Genomic DNA, 13,546 nt, shown 5'->3' with positions numbered 1-13,546 from the left:
AAGTGTTTTCCAGAACTGGCCCAAAACACACACACTGCAATGGATATTCCAAATAGTTAATTATCATGTCCCAGAAAGAAAAGGCCAGCGTTAGCCAAGACAGATCTAAAATATTCTGTGGGACACTACATTTGGTTTTGGGTTCCTTACTAACTCGCCTACTTGTTCTTATCATCCTAAGGAAGGCATGCTCGGCAACCAGTTGGGAGAAGTACACACAAGAAAGGGGTTTTGTTGTTTCCTTTTTTGATTTGTGCATGTGTGAACTTCAATGCCATTTCATCTACATACCACGACTAGGATAAACTTTTTAGCCAAGGAAGTGCTCCACACAATTATGAACTGTTACAAAATATTTCTGAGTACTTTCAAGCACTCAAAGAACTTACTCAACATTTGCAGATCAGACACATAGAAATACGATGTTTCATCCATGTGCTGCAGAAGCCGTCCTGGAGTGCAAATTAGCATATTTATATTGTGGATTCTTTCAGACTCTTCTTTCAGATCCTGAAAAGGAGTTAAACCCGTTCAGCTCTAGTTTTTCACACTAGAAGCCCAGTACTAGAGATGGTCAGGCCAGCTTAACCTACTGATAGTTTTTAGAAAGAACCATCAAGGATCAGGCTTTCCTCTTTCTACAGAGATACTACAATTTCTTCAGCATGCTCACGCTTGTGGCTTGAGCCAAAACTATTTCAGAATAATCTAAATTAACAGGATAGTTGGGAAAGGCTTAGCAGGAAGGCCCATCCAGTCATGTAACCTGGAAAGACTGTAAATATGGAAAAGCTTCAAAAGACGCAGAATACACAGACAGGAAAACGAGTGGGTCACTGATAGTTTCCCATTAACTACTCTCTTCTCTGACATTTTTATTTCCAGGGTTTCCTTCCTAAACCAGCACTTAATATAGCACTCATTTATGCTTCCATACAGCAGACTCCAAGAGAGGACACACCTTTCCTCCAATGATGAGGCCAGCTGAAAACTCATGATTTCTTCCCACTTTACGCAGAACCTTAAAGGTTTGATATGCCAGTTCCCGGGTAGGCGATATTATCAAAACTCCCAACCCATCAGCTGAAGTCCACTGATGGCGATACAAGAGTTCCAAAGCCTGAAAAAAATACCACATTCTCATTATAAATATCTCAGAAGTAAAACATGTAACAACAACAAATTTAACAAACAGTGTCATTTAAAGATAAAGCCATACTAATCAAGATAAAGCCATACATATTAAGATAAAGCCATACTAATTAAAATCATGACTTCAAGAAACATCAGCATACATTTTACACAGTTTGATTATATATCAGTTCTAACTGATTGTAATGATACTTGGTGAAGCAAAGTTCCCCAGTACTAGTCTATGACAGACAGTAACGGGTGGTAAATCCTTAACATTTTACTGTACAACTAATCCTACTCTGCTACATTCTGGAAATTAAGCCTTAATCATTTGTACGAGAACAGAAATCAGATGTAGAAATCCATGAGGAACTTCCCTGCTCATAGGGTTTTGTGGGAACCAGAAACAGAATGAGCAACTATTATGAGCTGCTGGAGAGCAGCTCTGCGGAGAGGGACCTGGGAGTGCTGGTGGACAACAGGTTGACCATGAGCCAGCAGTGTGCCCTTTCTGCCAAGAAGGCCAATGGGATCCTGGGGTGCATTAAGAAGAGTGTGGCCAGCAGGTCGAGGGAGGTTCTCCTCCCCTTCTACTCTGCCATCTGAACATGAGGAAGAACTTCTTCACTCTGAGGGTGATGGAGCCCTGGAACAGGTTGCCCAGAGGGGTTGTGGAGTCTCCTTCTCTAGAGATACTCAAAACCCGCCTGGACAAGGTCCTGTGCAGCCTGCTGTAGGTGACCCTGCTTCGTCAGGGGGGATGGACTAGGCGATCCACGGAGGTGCCTTCCAACCCCGAACATTCTGTGATTCTGTGAACTAGAAGAAAGCCAATTATTGCAGCTCTAATTCTGGTCATAGGCTTGAAGCAGTACTACCCATACATGCTGTATACAGAGCATTCCAACTAAAGTTGCCATACACCCCAGACCAGGATTATTCATCCTCTTACAAACTTATACCGCAGAAAGACTGTCTTAGTCAGCTCACCCTAACATAAAGATTTCATAGGTATGAATACTTCAAGCGTTCTGAAATTCTGAAGGCTGTTAAGCATCCTTGTACAATTAATTTTTTTCCACTCTTCATCCCTCCAGCTCCTCTATCACTTACCTCCCCTAAAACTGTTTTCAAATAAGGTTTGTAAAACAAAGTATTTCTAATCCTAGATTAACTAATAGAGCAATCTCACTTTTGTTTCTTAAGTTCACAAGACTATATTTTGTAGCATCTACTTTTTTTTCCTTTACTAATAAAAAATAAATTTAAAAAAAGGCACAAAGAATAAATCTTCTCAACTACAGAGGGTATGCAAAACACCTACTACTATTCCCACAGTAGCTGACAGAATAGGCTCCAAAGAAATTTATGTTCACAAAAATGCAAGTAATGTTTAACCCTAAAAAAAACCCAAACATAATCAAAACGTTTCTTTTTCCCTTTATCTAATCATAACATGATGGGGTTTGTATCCACTTATATGTGCACTTTAAGCAAATAAACTTCTCAATTATACTTTCAACTTGCAGAAATGTAGCGCAGGGCATGATGTCTTGAGTAAAACACTCAAACCCCATGACGAGTTTTCATCCTGTTTTCCCGCTGGCACCTGGAAGTGATTTCTAAGGAGTTCACAAAAGACAAAAAGGAAATGGAAGTCCACTATCAGGAAGCTTAAGTTTGCTACATAAAGTCCAAATCCTAAAATTTTAAAAGGTGAAAACCACCCATCTAAAAAGTCTAAGGAACTGAAGAAATTTCACCATTCTATTCCACACACTTAGTTTTCAAATTTTAAAACAAGCCAACAACTAGAGTTGCACACAGAAAACAGATTCCTGAGAGAAAAACAAAGCACTTCCTAAATCACTACTAACATAAGGATCAAAATGGAATTTCTAAGTGTCAGAATATTCCTAGGGTCAAGAATATAACTCTTGCAGAACTTCAAGCAGCTTTATTAAACGTGTATCTTGGATTTCTTGGAACATCCAGATCAGCTGAATTACAACCCTTCTCCCAGGATCAAACATAAGCTGTCTGACATCCAATACTTCCTGGATAACTTGGTTTAGGTACATATGGAAGGATGTAAATTACTTACGGGGACAAGAAAAGCCAAAGTTTTGCCTGATCCAGTCTTCGCAGCTCCAAGTACATCTTTACCTTGTAAAGCCAAACCTATGGTTTGCCTCTGTATCTCTGTTACCATGCGGTACTGAGCTTCCTGAAGTCCTAGTATTTGTAGTGTGGGAAGAGAAGAGAGGACGTGGGAAGGGGGGGAAGAAAAAAAAAAAAATTATTTTTGTCTTGCCCAGAGCTGTATTCACCCTTTTAGCAAACACTGTACATGGTAATACTTACCTAAAACTTAAGTTTAAAGCAAAAAATTTTTCAGATGAAGATTAATACGTTCATTTTTACTCAAAATACTTTCCAAAGAAAACTTTTATACTTACCTTCTAGGGTTTTCTTTGACAATGGAAAGTCTGAAAATCTCTGAATTTCACTTGCATTTATCTGAAACAAAGTAAGTTTAATCAGTGCTTACAATCTCAGCACAACAGAGAAATTAACTCAGACCACCATGAAATCACAGAACAACTGACGCTGAAAAGGGCCTTAAGAGGTCTCTGCTCCATCCTCCTGCTCACAGCAGGTCGGCTCTGAGGTCAGACTGGGCTGCTCAGGGCTTCATCCAGTCCAGTCCAGTCATGCAAGGACAGAGACTGGACAGCCCCTCTGGGCAACCTGTGCTTCTGCCTGACTGTCCTCAGGGGCAAAACGTGTTCCAGGCTGAGCCTCTCTTCTTTCAACTTATGCCTGTTGTCTCTAATCCTTCTGCCCTGCTCCATCTCCTAGATCATCTTCCCACAGACACTGAGGGCTTCTGTAAGGTCCTCATCCCAACCCCAAAGTCACACCTGCTTCAGGCTGACCAAGCCCAGCTCCCCCAGCCTCTCCTCACAGGGCAAGTACTCCAGCCCTACCCCCTCGGTGGCCCTCCACTGAACCGGATCCACTTTACTGATGTGTTTTTCTTATTGGGATGTCCAAAACTGGAGGGAGGGAGGCAGGGGAAGAAGGCAGGCAGGGAGGATCACATTTTAAAAAGATACTGTGGTATGCAAGCGCCACAAGCCCCAGACAGAACTCGCAATTAAAACTCACGCTACGCATTTCACATACAGTATCTCTAAAATCAGAACTTCTGTAGCCTTTTTCTCTCAAACTGTCCCAGTCAGACTAACTACCAACAGAGATTATAATAAAATACGTATGGCAAAACACGTAACTAGCCAGTTATTTCATATTTCTGTGTGGCTGCAACAAGCACTGAGTTTATAATTCATGAACACTAAGCACAAATTCATTTTCCTGGGAATACTCACAGAGGACCAGTTTGGCTTTGGAGGCTACTGCAAATGGAGTAATAATAGTCACATCCCATAAAAGTGATCACTCTGAGCTCTTACCTCCCTTCTTTTTTTAACCATTAACCATTATGGCTTAAGAATAAAACATCATCATGCTGCAAAGTACACAGCCCTTATCTTCCTGAGAAAGAGAAGCTCACTTGCACTTGTAACAATTTAACCCTTATGGCTCCTATCGGTAAAGGCCGACCCCTTCACCTGCAAGCACCACGTGCAGACACTGCTGGCAGCCTGCCTACAGCCTATACAGCCTTACAAAAGCCAAGCTGCCCCTTCCTGTCCGTATTTCCAGATCCCTTGAAGCAATGAGGATGAAGGTATTCCGGCTGCTGAATGAGATCACACATCACAAAAGCAGGTCAGTGTTCCGCAGGGTAAAGGCCTGGTAAACAAATGCTTGGGGAAATAGCTCCAGACAAGAAACACATTTCTCCACCACCTCACTTTTCCACTTTGACTGTACCTATATTTAGCGTTAGGGTATGTGATTAAAGATTAATAACTGTGAACTCAACGACCCCACAAGAATCAGTGGAACGACGCCGGGGAAGGAGCCCTGATAACGTCATCACTGCACATGGCGATAAAGCACCCCGATCCAGCTGCTCCCAGGGACCATTGGAGGAGAGGGGTCAGCCCACAGTCCCCGGGTGAACCCCACGGGGCCACCGCCTCCCCAGAAGGCCCTGCAGACTGGCGGGGGTCAGTGCCTGCAGGGAGAGGGGCTCATGGGGGCTGCAGGGGAAAAGCATTTGGGGATGTTGCATGGCTGCTTGGTTTTAGTGGGGCTGTGGGAATGTGCAAGACTTATCATTGGGTGTTTAGGGGAAGGATCAAAGGCAGGGAAAGGGAGGGATCAAGGTGGACTGGGGAGGAACCAGCGTGAGAAAACAGAGGCAAAAGGGGATAAAAGGAGCTGGTCCTTGGTAACATCTGATTCATCTGTATGCTCATCTGACTGAGCTCTGCACCCCACCAGCCCAGCCTATCCTGCAGTCTTAGTAAATATTCTTACCTAGTAACTATTACTACTACTATTAATAACTACTAATAATAATACTTACTCTTGCATTCTTTCTACACTGCTGTGTGGGCACACCCTCTCTTCTGAGCCCGTGTGAGAGACCACCAGCAACCTCCCAGCCAGAGGAGTGGGCAGCAGCCCGAGAGCCGAGTGCCGGCAGCCGGAGTGGGACCACGAGCTGCAGGGGCTGGAGGGTGCCAGTGCCAGCACCTGGGGAAACTGGGGCCTAGGGCCAGCCCTGGGGCAGACGGAGAAGCTGATGCCAGCTACCGGTGAGACCCATTTTCCATGTGTGGGTACTTATTTGAGTAGCGGACATCAATTCTGACCAGCCAGAGAGGAACAGTCCCTGTCACCCATGCTGTTCACGTCTGTGTAGCACTGCGTGTGCGTGCCTGCACAGCTGCTGATGGATGCAGGGCTCTGTGTCTGTCTGTCTGGACATGTGTGTGTGCACACACGTGCACCTCCGTGGAGTACAGGCTCACCCTCACCGCAGGTCGGACCAGGGGACCCAGAACCACAGCAATCTCACATCTGTCTGACTGGGACAAGAAGAGCCCACCTATGTCCTGAAGCTCACCAGATTCACCAACCTCTAGCACCCGGCATACTTCATTTTTCAGAGCTGTCCTACAGGGTACAAAACATACCAAAAAAGTAGTTCATTATCCTGACATCTACTACTTCACTTCTCTGTATGCATCCGCCTCTACAGCATACTTGAGAGCTGTTAATTATACACACACACACAAAACCCCCAAGAGCATGTGTTTGAGTCCATGGGTTGGATGAATGCTTTACAAAAATGTTGAGATGTCAAGTAGAGATCTTAAGAAAAACATAATACTTTCAAGTCTGTTCTAGCTGATAGAAGATCATCACATAATGCAGATAGCCGCTAGCAAAGTTCAAAAGAAACAACAGCAGCAGGACAGAAAAAAAACCACAGAACTCATGGGGGGGGGGGGGGGGGGGGGACTATGACATCTGTAAAGCCTAAGCAGCTGAAGAGGAAGGTAGACTACACAGATTTGAATTCATACTGTCTAGCACCCATAAACTGAGATTTCCAAATGTCAAACTGAGAGCTTAAAGAACTTGTGCACTTTTAACAGGTACCGTTTATCTCTAATAGACTGCTGAACAGAAATCTCCCAACACAGGGACCAAGCAAAATGGTCCTCAGATGTTCTGACAACTGGTGATAAAAATTCCAGAGAAGGCCTCAAATGAAGAGCTACTGAGCTGTCAGAGCACCCTTATATCTCCTTGAAGCACCAATCCTTCTGCAGGCTCTGCCTATCACAGAAAACTAAACTATTCTTTTCCTGAGGGCTGATATGTGTTTAAAGCACCTAGATCACAACACTACTCTTTTCAGTCTAGTTCTCACTAGTAAAAACAAGAAAAGTAATTTAATGCATGAATTTGAACTCTAGATAAAAGGTAATAAACACCCTCATTAGAACCCACTTTTGACATACTTCAAGACAAAGCTCTTGCAAGGTAGTTTTCAAACTTTCACTGTGTCCTAGCAGAGCAATTAAACTTTTGTCAAACATTACTTAGAAATCTTAAAGTTGAAATATTTTTATAAAACCTACTTGTGCTAAGGAGCACATACTTTGAGCTAGCACATTCCTGGGAGGGGGGAAGAACTCCTATCAGAAATTACCATAAAAAGTCTTTTTTTGACTTTCACAAACCAGAATTTCTAATAAATGTTTCCAAATTTGGTTGACAAATTTGAAGACATTATATATCATATGCAATATTGCATATCAGGCTAATTCCCAGTCGTCGTCTTTTGCATGCTAAAGGATCACAACTCAGTGATGCATACAGTCTCAGTTTAATTTCAAGCAAAAGACTGTCCACATAGGAAAACAGGATGCCTACATGAGAGAAAAGTGTCTTACATCAAAAAAGAATACAAGCAATCAATTATTATCTATTGGACTAGATATAAGGAAGGTGTCTTTTCACAATAAGGGTGATGAAACACTGGCACAGGTTGCCCAGAGAGGTGGTAGATACCCCATCCCTGGAAACATTCAAGGCCAGGTTGGACGGGGCTCTGAGCAACTGATCGAGTTGAAGACGTCCCTGCTCACTGCAGGGGGGTTGGGCTAGATGACCTCTAAAGGTCCGTTCCAACCCAAAGCATTCTATGATCTATTCCATATCTACATGTACCAGTGGAAAACACCACCAACTTCTACTTAGTTTGTTTTCCTGCTGGAAGTTGTTACCTCCTCTAATCTGCTGGGAATCCGTACTTGTGAGCTCTCTCCAATCTGTTCTATGCGAGAGCATCTAGCTCTTTTCAAATGGTAGTCTCATCTAATTTGACACAAAGCACACTAGAAAGAGTTTACACAAACAGCTCCCCAGCACGTCAGGTAGCTGTTAATGCTTTTCATGAGCACAACTGGATGGAGAAGTAAATGTTCATCAACAGCCTTACAGCTAGACAAAGTCACTGGATCAACAGATAACAGATCATCTATGAATATGTAACACACAAAACGGTCCCATGATTTGGACACACTGGAACTAAATTTCACTTTTTCCATCTCTGCTGCCACACATCCACCATCACACGTCAACAAACGACAAAAAAAAATCCAGTAACAAAGTATCTTGGTTATCTCTTCATTATTGCTTAATTTCATCCTGATTATCCATTGCAGTCATTCTCACACTGGAAATTACAGACAATGCACTCTAAGGGCAAATGACAGGTGAACAGGGGTCATGTTTGGCCATTCAGTCTCACAGATGAAGAGGCTGTAAAGCCAGCATCTTCCCCCAGCTGACGATTCTGGTGATCCCGTTCCTGCCTCTCAATACACCCATGGTATATACATATAATTTCAGTACACGGGAGAAACACACTACTTTAGCTTCTGCACAGGTGTCAACTGCATTAGAAGAAAAGCTATCCCCTGAACTTGACCACTTTATCTACAAGACTGCTGCTGGGAGTATTAAATCACCAGTGATGGGACTCTAAAACAAGAGACAGAGAAGGGGGAATAGCTAGATATTGCCATAGTACCCCAAGGTAACACAGCAGCCTAATTCGCATATGGCATTATCAAGTAAACGCAAGCTATTATCAAATGTAGAAACTATTAGGGCCTGACAACATGCAAAATTAATTTCACTACACATCTCTCTGTCTGTGTTCAAATACACAGAAATGCAAAGCAATCTATTGTAGATATACTGTGATTTGGTATTGGTGCAGAGAGTTCATAAACTATGTAGATAGCCTTTGCCAAGTTGCTTTAACTCTCTCTTGCTCATGCACCCTACAGAGACCATGCAGAGGCAACCATCTAAGTCTAGGTTACAACAAGTCCAACAGTGCTGTGGTAATGTAGAAGGTTTTTCATTCCATAGTGAAACACACATATCCGCCCGTGGTCATCCCACTCGGAAAAACACAAGCTTCTAACAATTCAGGCAGTCTGCTTTCAGACAGCATCTAAGTCCTCTATTTCTACAGTGAGTAGAAAGATATTGCCAAAACAAGTTACTGCAAAATTCATCCACAATAAAAGTATTTATCATTTATGTAGTTACCACCTTTAATTTTTATCATAAAAACAACTAACGGCAAGCCCATTTTTTCCCCTGAGAAACAATCTGTCATTCAAAACACTGATTTGACCATCTTTGGAAGCATAACATTTGCTTTCAAACCAGTAAAGCCAATGACCGTGTGAAGCTTCAGAATACTGACTTGCTGAATCTTAATCAAAGGAGCTATCATGAACTCTTTATAGCAACAGACATGATTCTTCTATACGCCTGTCATTACTTTCTGCTCAGCCAAATTACAACCACCAAAAGGTCTCCACCACCAGCTACGCTGAGCGCCGCGTACCCAAGTACAACTGCCACACTCCTCCGCACCAGTGGCTGCAAATTCAGCAACAGTTGGTGGGACACGGAGCAGCACCACAGGCAGAGGGCACCGCAGCCGTTATTCGCAATTACACGCTTTCCACTGACCAGTGCGGCTCACCAGCCAGCCATCTCCCCGGCGAATTCAAGGGGATCTGCGTGACAGAACCACCACCACTGACCCTGGCTCTAATGTTCAAATGCTGACTTCCTGACCTGAGGTTAAACAACACGCTCTCCCAGCGCAATGTTTGCCTCCTGTAGGGCACCTTCCATGGAGACAAACGTGTCCCATGTGTTCCATCTCACAGAATCATAGGTTGGAAAAGACCTCTAAGACCATCAAGTCCAACAGACCTCTAAGACCATCAAGTCCAACCATCAACCCAACACCACCATGCCTGCTAAACCACGCCCTGAAGTGCCACATCTACACACTTCTTAAACACCTCCAGGGATGGGGACTGCACCACCTCCCTGGGCAGCCTGTTCCCATGCCTGAACACTCTTTCACTAAAGAAATTTTTCCCAATATCAATCTAAACCTCCCTTGACGCAACTTGAGCCTACTGCCTCTCGTCCTGTCACTAGTTACCTGGGAGAAGAGACCAACACCTGCCTCACTACAACCTCCTTTCAGGTAGTTGTAGAGAGCAATAAGGTCCCCCCCTCAGCTTCCTTTTCTCCAGACTAAACAGCCCCATCTCCCTCAGCCGCTCCTCATAGGACTTGTTCTCTAGACCCCTCACCAGCCTCATTGCCCTTCTCTGGGCATGCTCCAGCACCTCAATGTCCTTCTTGTAGTGAGGGGCCCAAAACTGAACACAGTACTCCAGGTGCGGCCTCACCAGTGCCCAGTACAGGGGCACGATCACCTCCCTGTTCCTGCTGGCCTCCAACCGCGGGACACCCGTGCTGCCCGGGCAGAAGGGCCGATTCCCGCTGGTGACCAGCGTCCCCACCATCTGCTCCAACCAACCCCCCCACCCCCGCAGGGACTCACCACCCCCGGCTCCGCCGCCTGCCCACAGCCGCCCCGCCCACCAGAACCACGGGGGCGGCTGTTACCGCCCCCCCCCCCCCCGCCGTACCTCGGCGTAGCGCTGCACCAGGCGCCCGATGCCCTCCCGCTCCACCTGCCACTTGGGCCGCTTCCGCTGCTGCCGCTGCTGCCGCAGCCACTTCGTCCGCCGGGTGTACCGCTTCTTCCAGCGCTCGAAGTTGCGCACCGGGTCCACCTCTCCGGGGCTCCCCCCGCCGCCGCCATCCCGGCCCATGCTTCCCCGCCACCCCGCGTGGGACACACACCGCTGCCGGGGGCGGGGCCGGGCGCAGCCGGAGCGCGTCAGCCGCACGCGCCGGCGGGGGAGGGCTCGGGGCGAGGCGGGGCGGGGAGGCTCGGGGCGGGGCGGGGCGGGGCGGCTCGGCTCGGCTCGGCTCGGCTCGGCTCGGCTCGGCTCGGCTCGGCTCGGCTCGGCTCGGCTCGGCTCGGCTCGGCTCGGCTCGGCTCGGCTTCGCTCGGCTCGGCTCGGCTCGGCTCGGCTCGGCTCGGCTCGGGCGCCAGGGGCGTTCCCGGCCCTTGGGAAGGTCGGGAGGTTGCCCAAGACTTGAAAAACTGCGAAGAAAATGAGCTCTTGGCGCAGGATGCACAGATGTGCTCAGTGATATAGACTAGAAAGAAAAAAAAAAAAAAAGAGAGGGAAAAAAAAACCCTGAACGCAAACATAAAGTCCTGCTAGGAAAGGGCTGTGTGCTTAGTCCTGTCATAAACTTTGTCCTCTGCAACGCGGTGTTGCGGGGGCGAGGGGAAGAGTTCTGTGACAAGGCTGTTGGTGCTTTATTTGCTAACCCATTACGGGCAAAAACATAAATTTGGGGAAAAACAAGCAATCAAAAGACATAGGGTGGGCCTCGTGTGGCAGGCGCTGGGTGCGAGCCCCGTTGGCTGCGCGTTCTGACCCTTCGTGACGTGGTTGCAGCCAACGGCCTGGGCTCGGAGCCGTGACGGGTGCCGAGGGCTGGCAGAGCGTTGCCGGGAAAACCGCAGCCGGGCAGAGCTGGGTTACGCCGGGTGGTGTTGGCGCGGTCGCTGCGAGAAACACGTCTCTCTCAAAGTCACGAGAATCAACCTGCAAATCTATGCCGTGCTATCTTCCCGCGCACCGGTCGTGACCCGTCCCTGCGGGAAGGGAAGGTCTGCGTCGCTCTGCGGTCATCTGATGGTCAGGAGCAATTCGCTGAGTCAGCTTTAGCACCTCATCAGCACAGAGAATTAAAAACAGAAGCAGGCTGCTACTGTACCACGCCAGGAAGAGAAAATGACAAACATATTTATGTCGTGCCATAAGAAGGAAGTGAAGACATTGATGAGGGGAGCAGTGAAAGACTGCCCAAATAATGACCGTCCCTGACGAGGGTTTGGAATTCCAGAAAGCCAAGGGACAAGGGAGTGTATCTCAGCTCCACTGCTGCCATACATGTGTTGAGTGTATCACTGAAGGCGTTTTCCCTCCTTCCTGATCTCACAGGAAACCTGTGATCAGAGAAATGTTTGTTTTCACTTTAAAATACGTTAAGTTCCTAATTTGAGGAAGGGCTGGAAAAATCTCCATTAAATATGGCCCTGTGGGATCTCTCCTCCCAGGTACAGCTCTGAACGCAATGGTTTTCTCCAAGGGCTTATTTGCTGTTAGGATGAATGTGGAAGGATACTGAAGTTTTTGTTCTCAAAACAAAAATGGTTTTTTTAGAAGTACCTGGTGAAAAACTGTTTGCAGGAGGTGCTGTTCCAGCTCGAAGGATGCGCTTCTAGGGGGTGGCACATCTGTCCCACCATTACAACACATTAACTTGAGATACAAAAGAATGTCCCAATCTAACATCATCAGACTGTTGCAGGGCTCAGCTGCCTCTTGAAACTCTTCTGTCTGCCTGCCTGTAATAGAAAAACAAGCAGACAAAACCCCTCCTGTGTAGAATTTCTGCTGTTGCAGCGCTGGAGTAAGTTTAACCTTTTTGTAAGTAAATGCAGAGGTAGAAGTGTTGTGTTTGAACACGCTGTCTCTGCTCCCCTGGGCTCCGCTTTGCCTACAGGCTCGTCCCTCTCACTGCAGAACCGCAGCAATGGGCTGTGAGTCACTACGGACATAAATCCTCAATGAAAAAAAGTTATATGGAAAAAAATACCTTGCCATTCTGTTTCTAAAACAACTTTTTTTGCTGCTATCAATCAAGCACTGTTAATTATGCCTATATGCTTCCAGCACTTTATAATGATTTATTTGTTCATTAACCAAAAGGTCCATATACCAGGAAAGGAAAACCAGAGAGTCAGAAGTGGCCTGTGCTGCGTATGGAAGGTGAAACACTGGAGAGCCTCTCGGCCCCACGCCAGAGGCCTGGGAGCCTGCCACAGGCAAGAGCCACCCCCAGTGTCCCCTGCTGTCCCCTCACCCCCAGGGGCTTGCCTGGGGAGCAGCCAGTCCGTTGTGAGAGCTTCGCTTTGATACAGGAACAAATCCTGCCCTGTTAAATATGATTTAACCGGAGAACCCTCCAAGTAATAACGAGAGAGAGACAGAGAAGAACAATTTGCTTTTACAAGCTGACAAATAAATGGTTCAAGCACTGTTGTTTACTTGCAGTTTGGGGAAATGAAGGAGAGGAGTATGGCTGTAGCAAGAAATGTAACAAGGCTCCATACAAGACCGCAGAGAAGAAGGTGGCAATTTTTTTATTTTAAACAAGACCAATTTCACTACCCGCCATTCTCGCACGGCGTTCACTCTCACGCATACGCAGGCTTTCCTACTCATAAGCACAAACACGTGTGTGTCTGGGCAGGGTGATTTATGGTGCCAAGGAGGACAAGGGGCACCAAGCATCAAGGTCAGGGCCCTGTGGGCACTCATAGACCTCAGCTGCCTCACCACAGGCCTTCCCCTACGCCCCAGCCAAGGAGTCTCATTTCAGCTCCACCCTGGGGCTTCAGGCCCTGCCTGAGCTATGTCACGAGTCATGTTGGTCTCCAGCT

General features: G+C 46.5%; 1 protein-coding gene across 1 annotated transcript in view; it reads right to left on the bottom strand.

Moving 5' to 3' along the window:
• DDX10 (DEAD-box helicase 10) overlaps positions 1-10,838 on the bottom strand; it is a 209,288-nt gene extending 198,450 nt beyond the window's left edge. The window contains exons 1-5 of the mRNA XM_075418487.1: positions 10,605-10,838; positions 3,594-3,654; positions 3,239-3,369; positions 962-1,120; positions 390-510 (exon numbers count right to left, since the gene is read on the bottom strand). Of these exons, the coding sequence (XP_075274602.1) occupies positions 390-510; positions 962-1,120; positions 3,239-3,369; positions 3,594-3,654; positions 10,605-10,790 (658 nt within the window). The 5' untranslated portion in view covers positions 10,791-10,838. The remainder of the gene's footprint in view (positions 1-389; positions 511-961; positions 1,121-3,238; positions 3,370-3,593; positions 3,655-10,604) is intronic.
• Positions 10,839-13,546: the final 2,708 nt, after the last annotated feature.

Source organism: Opisthocomus hoazin, chromosome 1, assembly GCF_030867145.1.
Source record: "Opisthocomus hoazin isolate bOpiHoa1 chromosome 1, bOpiHoa1.hap1, whole genome shotgun sequence".
Classification (NCBI taxonomy): domain Eukaryota; kingdom Metazoa; phylum Chordata; class Aves; order Opisthocomiformes; family Opisthocomidae; genus Opisthocomus; species Opisthocomus hoazin.
The sequence above is the reverse complement of the archived record's forward strand: the minus strand, read 5'-3'. Positions and strand labels throughout refer to the sequence as shown.